The sequence below is a fragment of the Petromyzon marinus genome, chromosome 2 (genome assembly GCF_048934315.1).
Source record: "Petromyzon marinus isolate PM22_M1 ecotype Great Lakes invasive population chromosome 2, UKy_Petmar_22M1.pri1.0, whole genome shotgun sequence".
Classification (NCBI taxonomy): domain Eukaryota; kingdom Metazoa; phylum Chordata; class Hyperoartia; order Petromyzontiformes; family Petromyzontidae; genus Petromyzon; species Petromyzon marinus.
In genome coordinates this window covers 18,280,118-18,297,026 of record NC_133668.1, presented here as the reverse complement: position 1 = coordinate 18,297,026, position 16,909 = coordinate 18,280,118, and the positions used below count along the sequence as shown (strand labels likewise).

Genomic DNA, 16,909 nt, shown 5'->3' with positions numbered 1-16,909 from the left:
GTGTGCTTGCATCATGGTCCAAATTTTAAAGATTACCCAAACTACTCAATTAGGACTACACATCGCTACATCACCCCTACTGGCAGAGAATAGCCATCTGTGAAACATAGCTTCTTCGCGATATCCCTGGGCTATAAGAATAATGACCAAAAACATGTTCATAATTTACAAGGTAAGGCCCACTGAGCTATTTGGCTTTTTTTTTAGGAGCGATCTGGCCACAAAAAATAGCTCAACGAAGTGGCTTATCACGTGGAGATCTATAGCAGCCAAATACTCGAAACACATGTTTCTAAATGTGGAGGGAAAAACCCGAGGACCTAGAGAAAAATCCACGTGACCACAGGGAGAACTTGCACACTCCAAATACCTCTATACCAGGCGAGGTAGTTAACATCTCGCCACATGGTGAGAATGGCGCAAATACCAAATGTAAAAAATTATTGCTCATTATCAAGGGGAGCATCACCTACCATAGAGTCGCCAGTCAGTGATGGGAGCCACAGCAACGCCACACTTAAATAGGGCTTCTCCAGAGCCGAGCAGCAGCGTGGTGACATATCCTCCATAAGCCTGCGGAGAAACACAGCAGTGTCAATCCAATTTCCACAGACACATAAAATGAAAGAAGATGAAATAAACAGGCAAGGAAGTTAATACATTGCCGAATAGAAATACATTTTTATCTGTTGGCCCGTGGTCAATTGCAGATATTTTTTCAGGAACATTGCTGATATCACCAGCTGAGATCCTGAGTGGGAAACATCGTGAGCTTGCTTGGCGTAAAGGAAATCAATGTTTCTACTAAGCTGTTGAATCATACATGTAGTTCTATATTTATTTTTGCATGTAGTTAAAGGTTTTGTGTGTTTGTTTTAGTTTTCAATATCGTGAATTTATTTTACAATTGTACTTTTATGCATTTTCCAAACCCATATCTCCCTTTGGAAAAGATAAGTGTGTCTCAGCAGGGCTCATGTTAATTACAGGTTTCTGTTAAAAAAATAGGTTATGACCAAATCATCTAAATATACCTATCCCATTCGATCATAGAAGCTAAATATGCTAGTGCTTGGAAGGGCAACCACCACACACACTCGACAGTTATAGGTGACTGTGGGGCCATTTGCTGAGCAGCAGAAGGCAGTGCAGAAACATCTATAGTACTCTACTTTCTATGCTGCCACATCTATGGTCAAGAATTAATTTTGACTGCCGTGGCCCACGCAGCACGGAGAGGCCCTCATCCAGCAGTGGACAGACAAAAGCAGACGTGCATATACGTATCTAAATTAATAATGTTTCCCACGATCATTTGTTTTGGAAAGGCAACCTTGGGCTGGCTTCAACTTTACCAAGTCCGATGAAAAGAGTGTGGCCACATAAAACAATTGCCCTGGTCACCATGATGATAATGAAAAGAGACAACCACATTGTGAGGTCTAAACGTCTGGGCTGTGCAAAGTAAATCCTCCCAATGCTCATGTATGGCTGCCGCGACTATAAATCTATCAATAACATTCCCAATGAACATCTTATGGAGAGAGTGTCCACCCCACCATTGGATTGTGGAATTTCCACCAGTAATTAAGGGCAGCCGAGATAATAAAGCACCAGTCAATTGCTCAATCGAGCAGGAAGACACTGAGTTTGCCTTTTGGCTTTTGTTGGTATTCACAGTCACATTGGGAATACAAATTGCATAACTATCAGCATCAAAATCTTTATTTATGCCGGAGGAATACGATAAGCTATGAAGCTCTTTTTTTGTACAAATGTCCAGCAGGGGCAAGTCATAAAGTTACAACAACAAACAATAGGAGTGTAAAGTAGGGACAGGTATGCAAATCATGACATTTTTTGAAATAAAAATAAGCTATTTAAATAAACTATTTTATTTCATTAAAAAAAACTATTTTTCTTTTACCAAGTAAAGCCCACTGAGCTTTTAGCTTCTGTTTCAGTAGCGACCTGGCCACAAATGATAGCTCAAACGAAGTGGCTCATCACGTGGAAATTACAGCAGCCAAATAATATAATTAATCTAGGCCTCTAACATGGCGCAATCACAAAATGAGTGAGTATGCCGGTCCGACAGTAAATTATAACTCTTGTAAAATGGGTCCACATAAATGCATTAAACTTGGCACCATGGCAGTCCGTACAGGCTAACGTTGCAGATGCCTTACGCTGAGTGCTGCATAAATCAACGCCCGAATGTCTACGCTCCTTTGAGGTCAGGGAATGAACAGCTGCTCCTTTTAATTGTATGAAATTAGGTAACTGGTCGGGTAAAAGGGGTCTCCAGATTTACCATGTGCACTAAAATGACAATTGTAAGTCATTGCGCTCTGGTGAGGCTGCAAACTTTAATCGTGTTGGACTGTGCTACAAATAGTGCTGCCCTGTTGATTAAAAAACCGTCAAAATGAGTTAAATGTAAAATTTAGCACGCAGCCCACAGACAGCTGCATTAATCTGCAGCGAATGCTGCCCACACTTTTTTGTGAACACAAACTTAATTTCATTTCCCCACATTATAATCATTCATCAGCATAAAGCATCCAACGTTCAATTATGCTGTTTTCCTTTTTTCCATCCATAACTGTCGTTTATAAAGAGCAGTTTCCATTAGCTAAGTGGCTGATAAAGAAAAAAAATGAGTGGCAAGATGGGAACCTCATTGTTAAAGGGCTGTCAAACTGAATTCCACCTGCTCTAAATTGCTGATGGTGCTGCAGTGGCTAGCGTAAATCAGCAGGCTGATGGCAAAGGACAAAGTGGAGTAATTGCTCACTCTGTCCAAAGTCCCATAATTAGTGACATCAAGCTGCTGATGGCCAAGTGACAGAATAATTATTCTCTTCAGTTATGGTTTCATTTCATCAAGATGCCTTTGCCGACTATAGAACACTCTGCAAGCATGCAACCAGGTATGGCTGAGGCTACAACGCACACTTCGATCACAACAGGAATGTCAAACATTCAAATCCTAATTTCGTGCTGGCTCAGCTTATCTACTCTCTCGGGTCAATAAGGTGTGAACTTTCTTTGTAGGAAGCCAACAGGGCTGCTTGTAAGTGGAGTAAGGGGCCCACGCCACGAGCATGCGGAAATTCTGCCACCGGCTCTGGGCCACCAACAGAGATGGGCATAGCCCCATCAATTGTTTGAGCAGAAAGGCCCTTTGACTTTAACTTGACTTGATTCTTTAGGGACAAGTGTCATTACCAATTGTTAACATAACTGATTACAATACGAGATGGTAAAAAAACAAGGAAAAGATACCTTTTGATATCTAGGCTAGGCTACTGTACGTATTTGATCCCCTGCTGATTTTGTACGTTTGCCCACTGACAAAAAAATGATTAGTCTATAATTTTAATGGTAGGTTTATTTGAACAGTGAGAGACAGAATAACAACAACAAAAATCCAGAAAAACGCATTTCAAAAATGTTATAAATTGATTTGCATTTTAATGAGGGAAATAAGTATTTGACCCCCTCTCAATCAGAAAGATTTCTGGCTCCCAGGTGTCTTTTATACAGGTAACTAGCTGAGATTAGGAGCACACTCTTAAAGGGAGTGCTCCTAATCCCAGCTTGTTACCTGTATAAAAGACACCTGTCCACAGAAGCAATCAATCAATCAGATTCCAAACTCTCCACCATGGCCAAGACCAAAGAGCTCTCCAAGGATGTCAGGGACAAGATTGTAGACCTACACAAGGCTGGAATGGGCTACAAGACCATTGCCAAGCAGCTTGGTGAGAAGGTGACAACAGTTGGTGCGATTATTCGCAAATGGAAGAAACACAAAAGAACTGTCAATCAGAATCAGAAAGGGGTTTTATTCACCATGAAAGTTCGCACAGACAAGGAATTTACTTTGGCAGGAAGGTTGCATACATTCAACATATAGTAAACTTACATCTAAAATAAGTGGTATACAAGTCTAAACTATACTAAAGGTTCAAAGTCTAACTAACACTAAGGGGTAAAGTATGTACAATTTTGAATAAATATCGAATATAAAGTAGCTATAACATACAATCTAAAAATACAAAAAATACAAATAGGGTAACATAGTGTAAATATGGCAAGGTGTCATTTTGTAGATAAAATGTTAAAGTAAGTGTAAGCCCTTGGCCTTGTTGAAGAGGCCAGCAGCGGATGGGAAGAAACTGTTTTTGTGGCGTGAGGTTTTGGTCCTGATGGACCGCAGCCTTCTGCTGGAGGGGAGTAGTTGGAACAGAGAGTGTCCAGGGTGGGAGGAATCGGCCACAATCTTCCTTGCTCGCCTCATGGTCCTCGAGGTGTGCAGGTCCTCGAGGGTTGGTAGATTGCAGGCAATCACCTTCTCAGCAGTGTGGATGATACGCTGCAGTCTGCTCTTGTCCTTGGCAGTGGCAGCAGCGTACCAGATGGTTATGGAGGAGGTGAGGATGGATGCAATGATTGCTGTATAGAAGTGCACCATCATTGTCTTTGGCAGGTTGAATTTCTTCAGCTGCCATAGGAAGTACATCCTCTGTTGAGCTCTCTTGATGAGGGAGTTGATGTTCAGTTCCCACTTGAGGTCCCGGGAGAGAATAGTGCCCAGGAAGCGGAAGGACTCTACAGTTTTGACTGGGGAGTCGCACAGGGTGATGGGGGTGAGTGGGGCTGTATTCTTCCTGAAGTCCACAACCATCTCAACTCTCTTTAGAGCATTTAGCTCTAAGTTGTTCTGGCTACACCAGGTCACCAGGTTGTCAGCTTCCCACCTATAGTCAGACTCATCCCCACCAGAGATCAGCCCAATGAGGGTGGTGTCATCCGCAAACTTCAAGAGTTTGACGGATAGATGATTGGAGGTGCAGCTGTTGGTGTACAGGGAGAAGAGCAGTAGGGAAAGGACGCAGCCCTGAGGAGTTCCGGTGCTGATGGACCTGGAGTCAGAGACTTGTGTTCCCAGCTTAACGCACTGCTTCCTCTTCTTTGGTTCTTTCGGTAAAGTCACGTAGAATGAGAATAAAATAATACATTGATAAAATATTCTCATTCTACGTGACTTTACCGAAAGAACCAAAGAAGATGAATCCTTACAGTCACGAAAGCTTTAAATCGAAATTGCACTGCTTCCTGTTAGACAGGAAGTCTGTGATCCACCTGCAGGTGGAGTCGGGCACGTTCAGCTGGAAGAGCTTGTCCTGAAGCAGGGCAGGGATGATGGTGTTGAAGTCCACAAACAGCATCCTGGCGTAGGATGCTGGGAAGTCCAGATGCTGTAGGGTGAAGTGGAGGGCCATGTTAACTGGGTCATCCACAGACCTGTTGGCTCTGTAGGCAAACTGAAGGGGGTCCAGGAGAGGGTCTGTGATGGCTTTGAGGTGTGCCAGAACCAGGCGCTCAAAATACTTCATTACCACAGAGGTAAGGGCGACCGGTCTATAATCATTTAGTCCTGTTGGCCTTAGCTTTTTGGGTACAGGGATGATGGTGGAGGACTTGAGACAGGCTGGTACATGGCATGTCTCCAGGGAGGTGTTAAAGATGTTGGTGAACACCGGAGACAGCTGGTCAGCGCAGTGCCTGAGGGTGGCTGGAGAGACAGAGTCAGGCCCAGCTGCTTTGCATGGGTTCTGCCTCTTGAAAAGTCTATTAACTTCTCCCTCCTTAATGGAGAGAGTCATCTCTGTAGTATAGGCGGGGGATGGGGCCTCTTGGGTGGCAAGGGGTAGTTCAGGACAGTCCAATTGTCTTTCAAATCTGCAGTAGAACTCGTTCAGGTCGTTGGCTAGGCGGGAGTTGTTAGTGGTGTGGGGGGCTCTGGGTTTGTAGTTGGTGATCTGCCTGAGCCCTCTCCAAACAGAAGCAGAGTCGTTAGCAGAGAACCGGTGTTTTAGTCTCTCTGAGTACAGTCGTTTAGCCTCTTTCACCGCCTTGCTAAACCTGTTCTTCGACTCCTTGAATCTGTCTCTATCCCCACTCCTAAATGCTTCATCCTTCTCCAACCTCAACCTTCTGAGCTTTGCTGAGAACCAGGGCTTGTTGTTGTTGAAGTTCACCCTGGTACGTGTTGGAATACAGCAGTCCTCACAGAAGCTGGTGTACGACGTCACAGCCTCTGTGATTTCATCCAGACTATTGGTAGCAGTCGTGAACATATCCCAGTCAGTACAGTCAAAGCACGCCCGCAAATCCTCCACAGCCTCACTGGTCCACTGTTTAGATATCCTCCCCCTCGGCCTGGGGCTCCATGCAAGATCTCACCTCGTGGAGTTGCAATGATCATGAGAACGGTGAGGAATCAGCCCAAAACTACACGGGAGGATCTTGTCAATGATCTCAAGGCAGCTGGGACCATAGTCACCAAGAAAACAATTGGTAACACACTACGCCGTGAAGGACTGAAATTCTGCAGCGCCCGCAAGGTCCCCCTGCTCAAGAAAGCACATATACATGCCCGTCTGAATTTTGCCAATGAACATCTGAATGATTCAGAGGACAACTGGGTGAAAGTGTTGTGGTCAGATGAGACCAAAATGGAGCTCTTTGGCATCAAATCAACTCACCGTGTTTGGAGGAGGAGGAATGCTGCCTATGACCCCAAGAACACCATCCCCACCGTCAAACATGGAGGTGGAAACATGCTTTGGGGGTGTTTTTCCGCTAAGGGGACAGGACAACTTCACCGCATCAAAGGGACGATGGACGGGGCCATGTACCGTCAAATCTTGGGTGAGAACCTCCTTCCCTCAGCCAGGGCATTGAAAATGGGTCGTGGATGGGTATTCCAGCATGACAATGACCCAAAACACACGGCCAAGGCAACAAAGGAGTGGCTCAATAAGAAGCACATTAAGGTCCTGGAGTGGCCTAGCCAGTCCCCAGACCTTAATCCCATAGAAAATCTGTGGAGGGAGCTGAAGGTTCGAGTTGCCAAACGTCAGCCTCGAAACCTTAATGACTTGGAGAAGATCTGCAAAGAGGAGTGGGACAAAATCCCTCCTATGTGTGCAAACCTGGTGGCCAACTACAAGAAACGTCTGACCTCTGTGATTGCCAACAAGGGTTTTGCCACCAAGTACTAAGTCATGATTTGCAGAGGGGTCAAATACTTATTTCCCTCATTAAAATGCAAATCAATTTATAACATTTTTGACATGCGTTTTTCTGGATTTTTGTTGTTGTTATTCTGTCTCTCACTGTTCAAATAAACCTACCATTAAAATTAAAGACTGATCATTTCTTTGTCAGTGGGCAAACGTATAAAATCAGCAGGGGATCAAATACTTTTTTCCCTCACTGTATATATTTTTATTTGTCCTTATGTCGCAATTTGTATAGCTAGGTTAACCTTGGATATCGGTGTAAAACATCGTGGACGAATATTTATTGCAGTACGAACATAAACAGCATTCAAGGCACTAAATTGTGTGTGTAAACATTGCATGAAATGAAATGACGGTGTAATTACCTTTCCATACACCCCAACTCGCAACTTGTCAACATAAGGAAGGTCCAAGAGTGTCCTGTGAAAACAAATATCAGCATTTAGCGCTGCTGTAATGGCCACTATGTCTGCGTCACCGAGAGAGCTCATGACATGGCCAACTGCGGTAAAATTGACGACCTCGAGAACTAAACACTACCCTCCATGCGACCGCATCCCGCGTGAGCCACTGCACTTGGACTCTCAACCAGAGCCACTTTCACACGCAGCTGTTAGTTTTTTCTGGCGCTATGGCAAGATGTTAAGTACCTCTCCCGGTATACAGGAGATCGTGGGTTCGATCCCGTCCCTGATGTCTGTTGTACATTGGGAGTTTGCGTTTCTCTCTTTCCCCGAGGTCAAATGGATTTTTTTCCGGGTCCTCTGGTTTTTCCCTCCACATTTACGAACATGCGTTTAGAGTATTTGGCTGCTCTAATTTTCCACGTAATGAGTCACTTTGTTGCACTATCATTTGTGGCCAGGTCGCTTCTGAAAAAAATCTACATAGCTCAGTGGACCTTACCTGTTAAAATAACAATTAGTTTAGTTTTGGCTTAGTTGTTGTCCAAATTTGCCCAAATCAGGGCAGATGTTATTAATGCATGCAGGTGTAGTGTTGCAATTCCTGCATTGCATTTTTACAACTCTTCATGGAGAAATTTTGCCGTGCACATGAGGTGATAACATTCGAGCAAGGCATGCCTGAACCAATCCCGGTGACTTCCAAATATTTATAGGCAAGTACCCTCTATTTTGTGTTAAATAAAAAAAGTATATTTTTTACATCTCATCAGCCACAAGGCATTCTGATTACTTTGTCCATGTGTAAACACAGTGCGTCGCCGTGGGCAAAAGATGGAGTGACCACTGGGCATGCAGGGGCGCGACGGCGGGCACCTCAGAGCTGCGATCTGGTCGCGGTCTTCCAGTGCTCCCAGGCGGTGGTGCAGCTCATGCAGGAGTTTGTTTCCGCGGAAGCCGGAGCCCCGCCCGTCGAAACGCGCGGTGATGACACCGAGCGAGCTCACCAGGTGCGTTTCCCAGTCCACTCGGAACTCCTCCGTGACCACCTGGCTGCCGGGAGAACTGTCGCTGTGCCCCGGGACAGGGGGGACGTGGAGAGGAGAAAGTGCATTGAGCAGATGGGAGCATTTCAAAGGACACCCCCAGTGCTAGTTGTCACTGTGCAGCATGTATGTATATATGTATATTAACTTCTTTCGCACTGTACGTAGCCAACCATGCTAATCGGAGGTGTAGGGAAGGGCAACAAACTAAACACAAAACACAGTTCTAAAGAAATGAGTGTTGAATCAAGAATGAAAAGTGCATAGCTCCAGAGCCTTCCTAATATCGGAAGGAAGAGCATTCCAGACGGCCGCAGAAGTGCATCTGAAAGCGTGCAATGTGGTGACCGTCTTTGTTCAATGGCTGGAGTTTGCGTTACGTTCATGCTCCTTGACGAGATCAGGAAGGTTTTGCGGTTAATTTGTGGCTAAGCACAAGGTAAGTCAGCAACGGCCTGATAGTAGGCATCAGACTGCCTTCATTGTGCTTACTTTCAACTTGACAGTCTAAATTTTGACTTAAAACTTTCGTGACTGCAGGAATTCATATTATTTGGTTATTTCGGTAAAGTCACGTAGATAGAAAAATAAAAATAAAACCAATGTAGACTGTAGCCTGGTTCTTAATTGGAGTGAGTGTACTGGCAGTCAATAATGTAGACTGCAGCCTGGTTATTAAGTTTGGTGAGTGTACTGGCAGTCTATAATGGAGACTGTAGCTTGGTTCTAAACCTCGGTGAGTGTACTGGCAGTCTATATGCTAGGTTCTTTCAGTAAAAAATAATAATGAAAAAACATCCACGACGTTTCGATCACAACACATTATAGACTGCCAGTACACTCACCGAGATTAAGAACCAGGCTACAGTCTACATTATAGACTACCACTACGCTCACTGAGGTTAAGAACCAGGCTACAGTCTACACTTTAGACTGCCAGTACACTCACCAAACTTAATAACCAGGCTACAGTCTACATTATAGACTGCCAGTACACTCATTCCGATGAAGAACCAGGCTACAGTCTACATTAATGGTTTATTTTAATTTTTAACTTTTATAATTTGTATTCACTTAATTTATTATTTTTCTATCTACGTGACTTTACCGAAAGAACCAAAGAATATTGAGAGTCTAACTTATTGTTTTTATTATCAGCGGAGGAATTGGGTGCTTGAGAACAACTATGCAGAGCCAGCGAGGTACATGCTGCCAGTAACAGATAACTGTCATCTGATTACTCAAGGCAGGTGCTAGTAATACTATACGAGTATACGTCTTTGATATGTTCCATTCAATTACTGTTACTACGCATGGACTGGTTGATTACGTTTTAAAATTGGATTCATAAAACAAATGAAAAATATTCCAAACAATTAACAGGTGAAGACGATTCATGCTACAATGCCTTAAATCTCAGCATGGATAGTGCTGCTGTCATCGCTGCAATTAAACTGTTTTGAGATCTTAATTTAGAATTACAAAAGCAATTAAATTGTGCTATCATTATGCTTTTAAGAACAATAACAATGAAAGGACAAGTGTGGATGCCTGAAATGTCATATACAGCACAAGGCAACACTTACACCATGAGCAGCACGGGGTAGTGTGCCTTGTCTGTGAAAGTGATGGGGAAGCTCAGCTGTAAAGGCAGCACTGCAAAGGGAGAAACACGCGAAACCGATCACGAACATAATCACCAGCACAATCGCCGTTTAGGGCCACGGAAATAATTAAATTCTCATCGATTTGTATTTCAGTGCCAAAGTAAATGAGCTGCCTGGCAGCTCGTGTGTGTTGGGAGAACATTCGGGGGAAAGAGACTGAATTCATCATCGTTATTATTATCAGCAGCTCATAGCATGCGTGCATCTATAAGGTGTACCATCTATTATGCCTGCGGAGAAATTAACGAGGACAGTCTTTTCCAAGGTGCCGGCTGTTGAAGTTGGTTGATTGACTGCCGACTTTCAAATAATACAATGTTCATGAGAGAACATGTGGAGTTAACCAACACTGCCTATTACCCTCCTGAGTGTCACAATTGTGAACAGATCAACGTACTTTCTTCATGTACTTGCTTTTGGATTACTTTTCCTATAATGGGGCAGGGTCCTGGCTCGTTCAATCAAAAGTTCAGAACATAGACTTATAAGGCACATGCAATGCATTGCAGCATTATAGGGACGAATTTTCAAACTACTGGAATAAGTTCCAATGATTTGGCCATGATAAAGTCTTTTTCAGTAATAGTTAAGCAATTCCAGTTCTTTGACATATACTTGAATTGCTTTACTCATTTGCATTCTGAGGCAATTGAACAAGGCTTGCGCTCACTTGTACATTCTCTCAATTGGCACTTTCTCTTCATCTCCCTCCGTTCCTACCTTTAGCTGGTTGCAAACATTGTTCTCAGTTGCAGTCTGGGGCTTTTTGCTTGGGGGCAATAAAGATGATTTCCTTTGCTGGGGCCCATCTACCCACAGAACAAGGAAACTGCCCAACAATTATCTGAAATGCAAAGTACCGTGCCAAGTATACACCACAGCATCCAGCATATCTTCTTAAGGGGAGAGACACAATGAGGTTATGTGTGTGGTTTGAATAACAAGGGTTTGACACCTGTGCCAAGTACAGCAATCCAATGTTACACAATGTGGGCGTGGGGGCTACTGCCCCGAAGATGCTCGGTTGAAATGTTTCAGCAACCCACAGTTTACTCATATTCTAAGGACAGTGTCACCGAGCCACAAGCCTCTTTTTGAAGAGCGCCTTGCTTGGGATGTTTGGCGCATTCCTTTATTGCATAAAGGAATCATGCGTTTAGAGTATTTAGCTGCTGCTATAAATATCACATGCTAAGCCACGTCATTGAGCTATCGTTTTTGGCCAGGTCACTTCTGAAAAAGGGCTGTATAGCTCAGTCGGCCTTACCTGGTAAAATATAAACAGTTTATAGTTTGGGCTAAATGTTTCTTTGTGTGGATTTCATAACTTTCATAGCACAACTCAGTAGGGAGGAGTGCTCTGGCACTGGATTGGCATCACTTTACACCTCCCCGAGTCTTGCCTAGCGACGTGTGGCGACCTGCTAAGAGGAACTTTGTCCATGATACCGGCAGCACATGGCACAGCTGCGAAGGCAACAGCAGTAGGTGCTTGATAGGTGGGCTTATGATCTATCTTAAATCAATAAAAGGAGTCGCTGAGAGCTCAATATGGGTTAACTTCAAAGCTTCTCTCGAGAATTAATTTTGGTTCAAGCACCATGTCTCATTAACTACGTTTCCCAACAAATTAAGTTGTAATATTTGCGTCTACAAGACTAAGCCGGGGATCATGACTGCGCTTGTGTTCGTGTCCTCGGGCACTTCCCCTCACAGATGCAGCTGCCACGTTTTCTAGCGGGTGACTCCGCGCGTGACAGTAACACACACACCAGGTTTGGCAGGCCCTTGTCACAACTCGCATAGCCCGTGATCACGTTCACAGGCCATGTTCCCTTGTCTCTGTGTACAACCCAGCCCTCTGTGTACAACGCTATAGGAGCCAATATACGACAGTGGACTGCGGCGCATTACCTTTTTATATATTTCCGTGAAGACAGAGAAGCCACGCCGGGGCCATGGGATGACAGTTTCACTGCAGTGAAACTATACGACCGTAGCCATTGTGGCTCCAGCGGCGACGGCCACTCAGGCAGCAAACGTTTAAAAAAATACGAACAACTTGCCTTCTGGTGCGAGCTTAGCCAGGTGCTTGTGCAATACATCTTCATGATTTTATGGTCACATCCATACAGTGTTATCTAACAGAACACTCTATGACTGGACTATTGATTTGAGGTTGTTTCCTCCTAACATGTGATTGTTCTGGCAGTGGGTGAGCAGTCACTATCAGCCTGAAAACTCTCACTTGTCACTGCTAGCCAATCTTCAGCGGGAGGCTTGGAGTAGCTTCCTTGCGCACAATTCTACACACAAACGTATTGAATACTGTGTTACTGCTACTGTGATGGAAATATTTATATTCCTTGGAGTGTATAGAGCACTGACCACCGAGGCGTTACATAGGATTCTGTGCAAAGCCATGAGGGCACTTTGACATTCACTAGTAACATCCGGATAAGCACAAAGTAAACCATGAAAAGAAAACTTTTCCAGTAGAACTATCGTGCATGTAAGACAACCTTGATTGTTTATTACTCTTAATATTCTGTCATTTATTGCACTTAATTTGCAACGACTACCAATCACAAATACCAGCCCGGTATAACAGTGTGGTTAAAGCTTTTGACTCAAAATTGCAAGCTTATAGGTTCATCTTGATTGGGTGATTAACTCAGACCTTTATCCATTTGAGGTAGATAAACTTAAGTACTATTTGTTGTGAAGTCAGTAATGCATGGTATAGAGAGACACATCTTCTTTGGATGGACTGGCCACCGCAATTGGAATGTGGATTTTTCACCACTAGCTCCAGGCCATTAAACGCAGATGAGAAGCCTCCCAGCATTCATCTGAGCGAAGAAACAATTTAACTTGGCCTTGATTCAATATGCACACACATTATTCAAGCACAAGTGTTGTTCACCCTCAAACCTCTTTAGGGCTAACAGTTTAACCCCCTCACCAGAAGGTATCGATGACCCCTTAACCCACATTGCTTATTCTTGAGACTGGACGAGGTCAAACTAGGCTATAGCCAGGTGGGGACCAAGCTGGCCCACGTCCCTACGAACAGCGTGGCATTTCTCCCACCAGCTCAATGCCCTGACTCAAGCCTTGAAACTCATAGCCACATTCTCTCTCTATGCCAGCGGCCTCGTGCCTGACTTCCGGAGGGTGCACAGTCGCTTGGCAGGCATTAAGGCGCGTTAATAATGTAAAGATAATGATTAGATGCCGTTCATTATGAAGGAAGTTGGGGACACAAACGAGACATGGAGAATCATCTCCATTTGATGGCCAATGTTGACTTCCCACAGAGCAGACACAATGTTATGTTTTACATGGCAATCATACCATATTAGTGTTTCCAAGATGTACAAATTATTATTTATAAACATAGTATAGTGAAAATATTAAGTGTGGTTCTCTAAAAACCAATTATTTCAATAGTGAAATTAACAGGCTACACATTTTTAGTGATAAAAAATATACTAAGTTCCAGTATCTAAGACCAAAAGCAGGAGTAAGTAAATAAGCACCTGAGACAAAAAGTCCCATCAATATATTTTTTCAAACTCACTTACCGTAGTCATCGATACGGACATCGTGGTACTCGGTCCTGGGCATCAGCTTTGTAGCCACTGCCTCTCGAAGTAACGTATTGTTCTCCAGAGTCATGTAATCTGTCACAGTGAGCAGCGGCCCGGGGGTTACCAGCGTGTCGCCTCGGCAGCCGCTCCAGTCACATCAACACACATCGTAAACCCACAGAGTTTGTAAAGTTATTTAAAACACTACAATAGGTTCTCCATTTCTTTGAAATATCAAAATAGTTTTGGCTCCACGATGCAAGACAAATGAGTTTTTTTTTTTACGTCGCGTCTAAACGCAACTGCATCCCAAGCTTCTACAAGAAAAATAATGGTACATGGGCATCCTGGGGAAATTAGGCATATTTTAATAAAACGACAGTCACGGGCAAATGAGAAGAGGAAAATCTTGAGCCTGGATTTGCACAATTGCTATTCGAGGGTTTTGACAGCTTGTGTGGCTAAGGGAAGGCAGTTCCATATGTAAAAGAGTTACCTCCTGCTCATAAACGTTTATCGGGGTCTTTGGCAGAAGGCCTTGGTTGCCGGTGTAGCGAGTGTGTTGAGGGGAGTAGAGTGAGATGGTAGGAGAGAGGGGAGAGATAGGAGAGCGTGTCGAGGGGAGTAGAGCGAGATTAGTGGAGAGAAGTAGGAGTTTCACAAACCAATTTTGTCTTGACCAATGTGAAATTGGCTGAATTTGTCGCATGCTGAAACCGTACTCAGACCCTCAATTTTCAAATAAATAGCACCTACCACTCCATCAGCAGATGAAGCAGCACTCGATACTGAGCTGCCACCCTATCTTTACATCTCATATCTCTATTAGACCTCCTACAGAGAATTTCAGCACAGGCTGCTGGCAAAATTATAGTGAAAATATTCTCAACATATACTCCAAGGAAAATTTATTTACATTGTTTATACACGCTGCGTATACCCAAGCTGTCAAATAAATTTGTGTTCATTGTGTCATTGTTAAAAAGAGTTATACTCACTGTTTATGTCGCTCATGGTGTGGACGGTAATCTTGGGGACAGATGGCCCTATAAATAAAAAAACAACCAACGTTAGTACCGTCATTAAAAACAACAAGGATCAGCATCCCACTGTTGGCCATAATATTCCATATCGGGTTATTATATTAGTTCATTCTAATTTCACGTATAACTATTGGAATAACATCATAACTGAGGCACATTTAGTTAAACTGCCCATATTTTAACATAATTGTGTATGTGCCGTACATGTGTCACACACGAGCATTTTGTGACTTTCACGGCCACTTAGGAAAGCCATGATTTACGGCGAGTTTAAAACACCACGAGAAGAGAGGGGGAGATAACGGCTCGTCACACAAACACAGGGTAGGGCAAGGCTACATAATGAGCAAAATACAAGGTGGCATAGAACAGGTGTCACCATGAATCTCATTTGCGTTTCTATAACGTACAGTGAGAGAAAAAGTATTTGATCTCCTGCTGATTTTGTACGTTTGCCCACTGACAAAGAAATGATCAGTCTATAATTTTAATGGTAGGTTTATTTGAACAGTGAGAGACAGAATAACAACAACAAAAATCCAGAAAAACGCATTTCAAAAATGTTATAAATTGATTTGCATTTTAATGAGGGAAATAAGTATTTCACCCCCTCTCAATCAGAAAGATTTCTGGCTCCCAAGTGTCTTTTATACAGGTAACGAGCTGAGATTAGGAGCACACTCTTAAAGGGAGTGCTCCTAATCTCAGCTTATTACCTTTATAAAAAGCATCTGTCCACAGAAGCAATCAATCAATCAGATTCAAAACTCTCCACCATGGCCAAGACCAAAGAGCGCTCCAAGGATGTCAGGGACAAGATTGTAGACCTACACAAGGCTGGAATGGGCTACAAGACCATTGCCAAGCAGTTGGTGAGAAGGTGACAACAGTTGGTGCGATTATTCGCAAATGGAAGAAACACAAAAGAACTGTCAAATCTCCCTCAGCCTGGGGCTCCATGCAAGATCTCACCCCGTGGAGTTGCAATGATCATGAGAACAGTGAGGAATCAGCCCAGAACTACACGGGAGGATCTTGTCAATGATCTCAAGGCAGCTGGGACCATAGTCACCAAGAAAACAATTGGTAACATACTACGCCGTGAAGGACTGAAATTCTGCAGCGCCCACAAGGTCCCCCTGCTCAAGAAAGCACATATACATGCCCGTCTGAAGTTTGCCAATGAACATCTGAATGATTCAGAGGACAACTGGGTGACAGTGTTGTGGTCAGATGAGACCAAAATGGAGCTCTTTGGCATCAACTCAACTCGCCGTGTTTGGAGGAGGAGGAATGCTGCCTATGACCCCAAGAACACCATCCCCACCGTCAAACATGGAGGTGGAAACATGCTTTGGGGTGTTTTTTCTGCTAAGGGGACAGGACAACTTCACCACATCAAAGGGACGATGGACGGGGCCATGTACCGTCAAATCTTGGGTGAGAACCTCCTTCCCTCAGCCAGGGCATTGAAAATGGGTCGTGGATGGGTATTCCAGCATGAAAATGACCAAAAACACACGGCCAAGGCAACAAAGGAGTGGCTCAAGAAGAAGCACATTAAGGTCCTGGAGTGGCCTAGCCAGTCTCCAGACTTTAATCCCATAGAAAATCTGTGAAGGGAGCTGAAGGTTCGAGTTGCCAAACGTCAGCCTCGAAACCTTAATGACTTGGAGAAGATCTGCAAAGAGGAGTGGGACAAAATCCCTCCTGAGATGTGTGCAAACCTGGTGGCCAACTACAAGAAACGTCTGACCTCTGTGATTGTGAACAAGGGGTTTGCCACCAAGTACTAAGTCATGTTTTGCAGAGGGGTCAAATACTTATTTCCCTCATTAAAATGCAAATCAATTTATAACATTTTTGACATTCGTTTTTCTGGATTTTGTTGTTGTTATTCTGTCTCTCACTGTTCAAATAAACCTACCATTAAAATTATAGACTGATCATTTCTTTGTCAGTGGGCAAACGTATAAAATCAGCAGGGGATCAAATACTTTTTTCCCTCACTGTATGTACTTATTTAAGGAATGTCACATGTTAGTGAAATTACAAATGA

The 16,909-nt window shown here is 43.6% G+C and overlaps 1 protein-coding gene across 3 annotated transcripts in view; it reads right to left on the bottom strand.

Moving 5' to 3' along the window:
* LOC116950755 (inactive dipeptidyl peptidase 10) overlaps positions 1 to 16,909 on the bottom strand; it is a 613,867-nt gene that overhangs the window by 16,863 nt on the left and 580,095 nt on the right. For all 3 annotated transcript variants that reach the window (XM_032968787.2, XM_032968796.2, XM_032968804.2), the window contains exons 17-22: positions 14,806 to 14,853; positions 13,802 to 13,900; positions 10,134 to 10,203; positions 8,378 to 8,572; positions 7,463 to 7,517; positions 474 to 573 (exon numbers count right to left, since the gene is read on the bottom strand). In XM_032968787.2, coding sequence (XP_032824678.1) covers positions 474 to 573; positions 7,463 to 7,517; positions 8,378 to 8,572; positions 10,134 to 10,203; positions 13,802 to 13,900; positions 14,806 to 14,853 — 567 coding nt within the window. The remainder of the gene's footprint in view (positions 1 to 473; positions 574 to 7,462; positions 7,518 to 8,377; positions 8,573 to 10,133; positions 10,204 to 13,801; positions 13,901 to 14,805; positions 14,854 to 16,909) is intronic.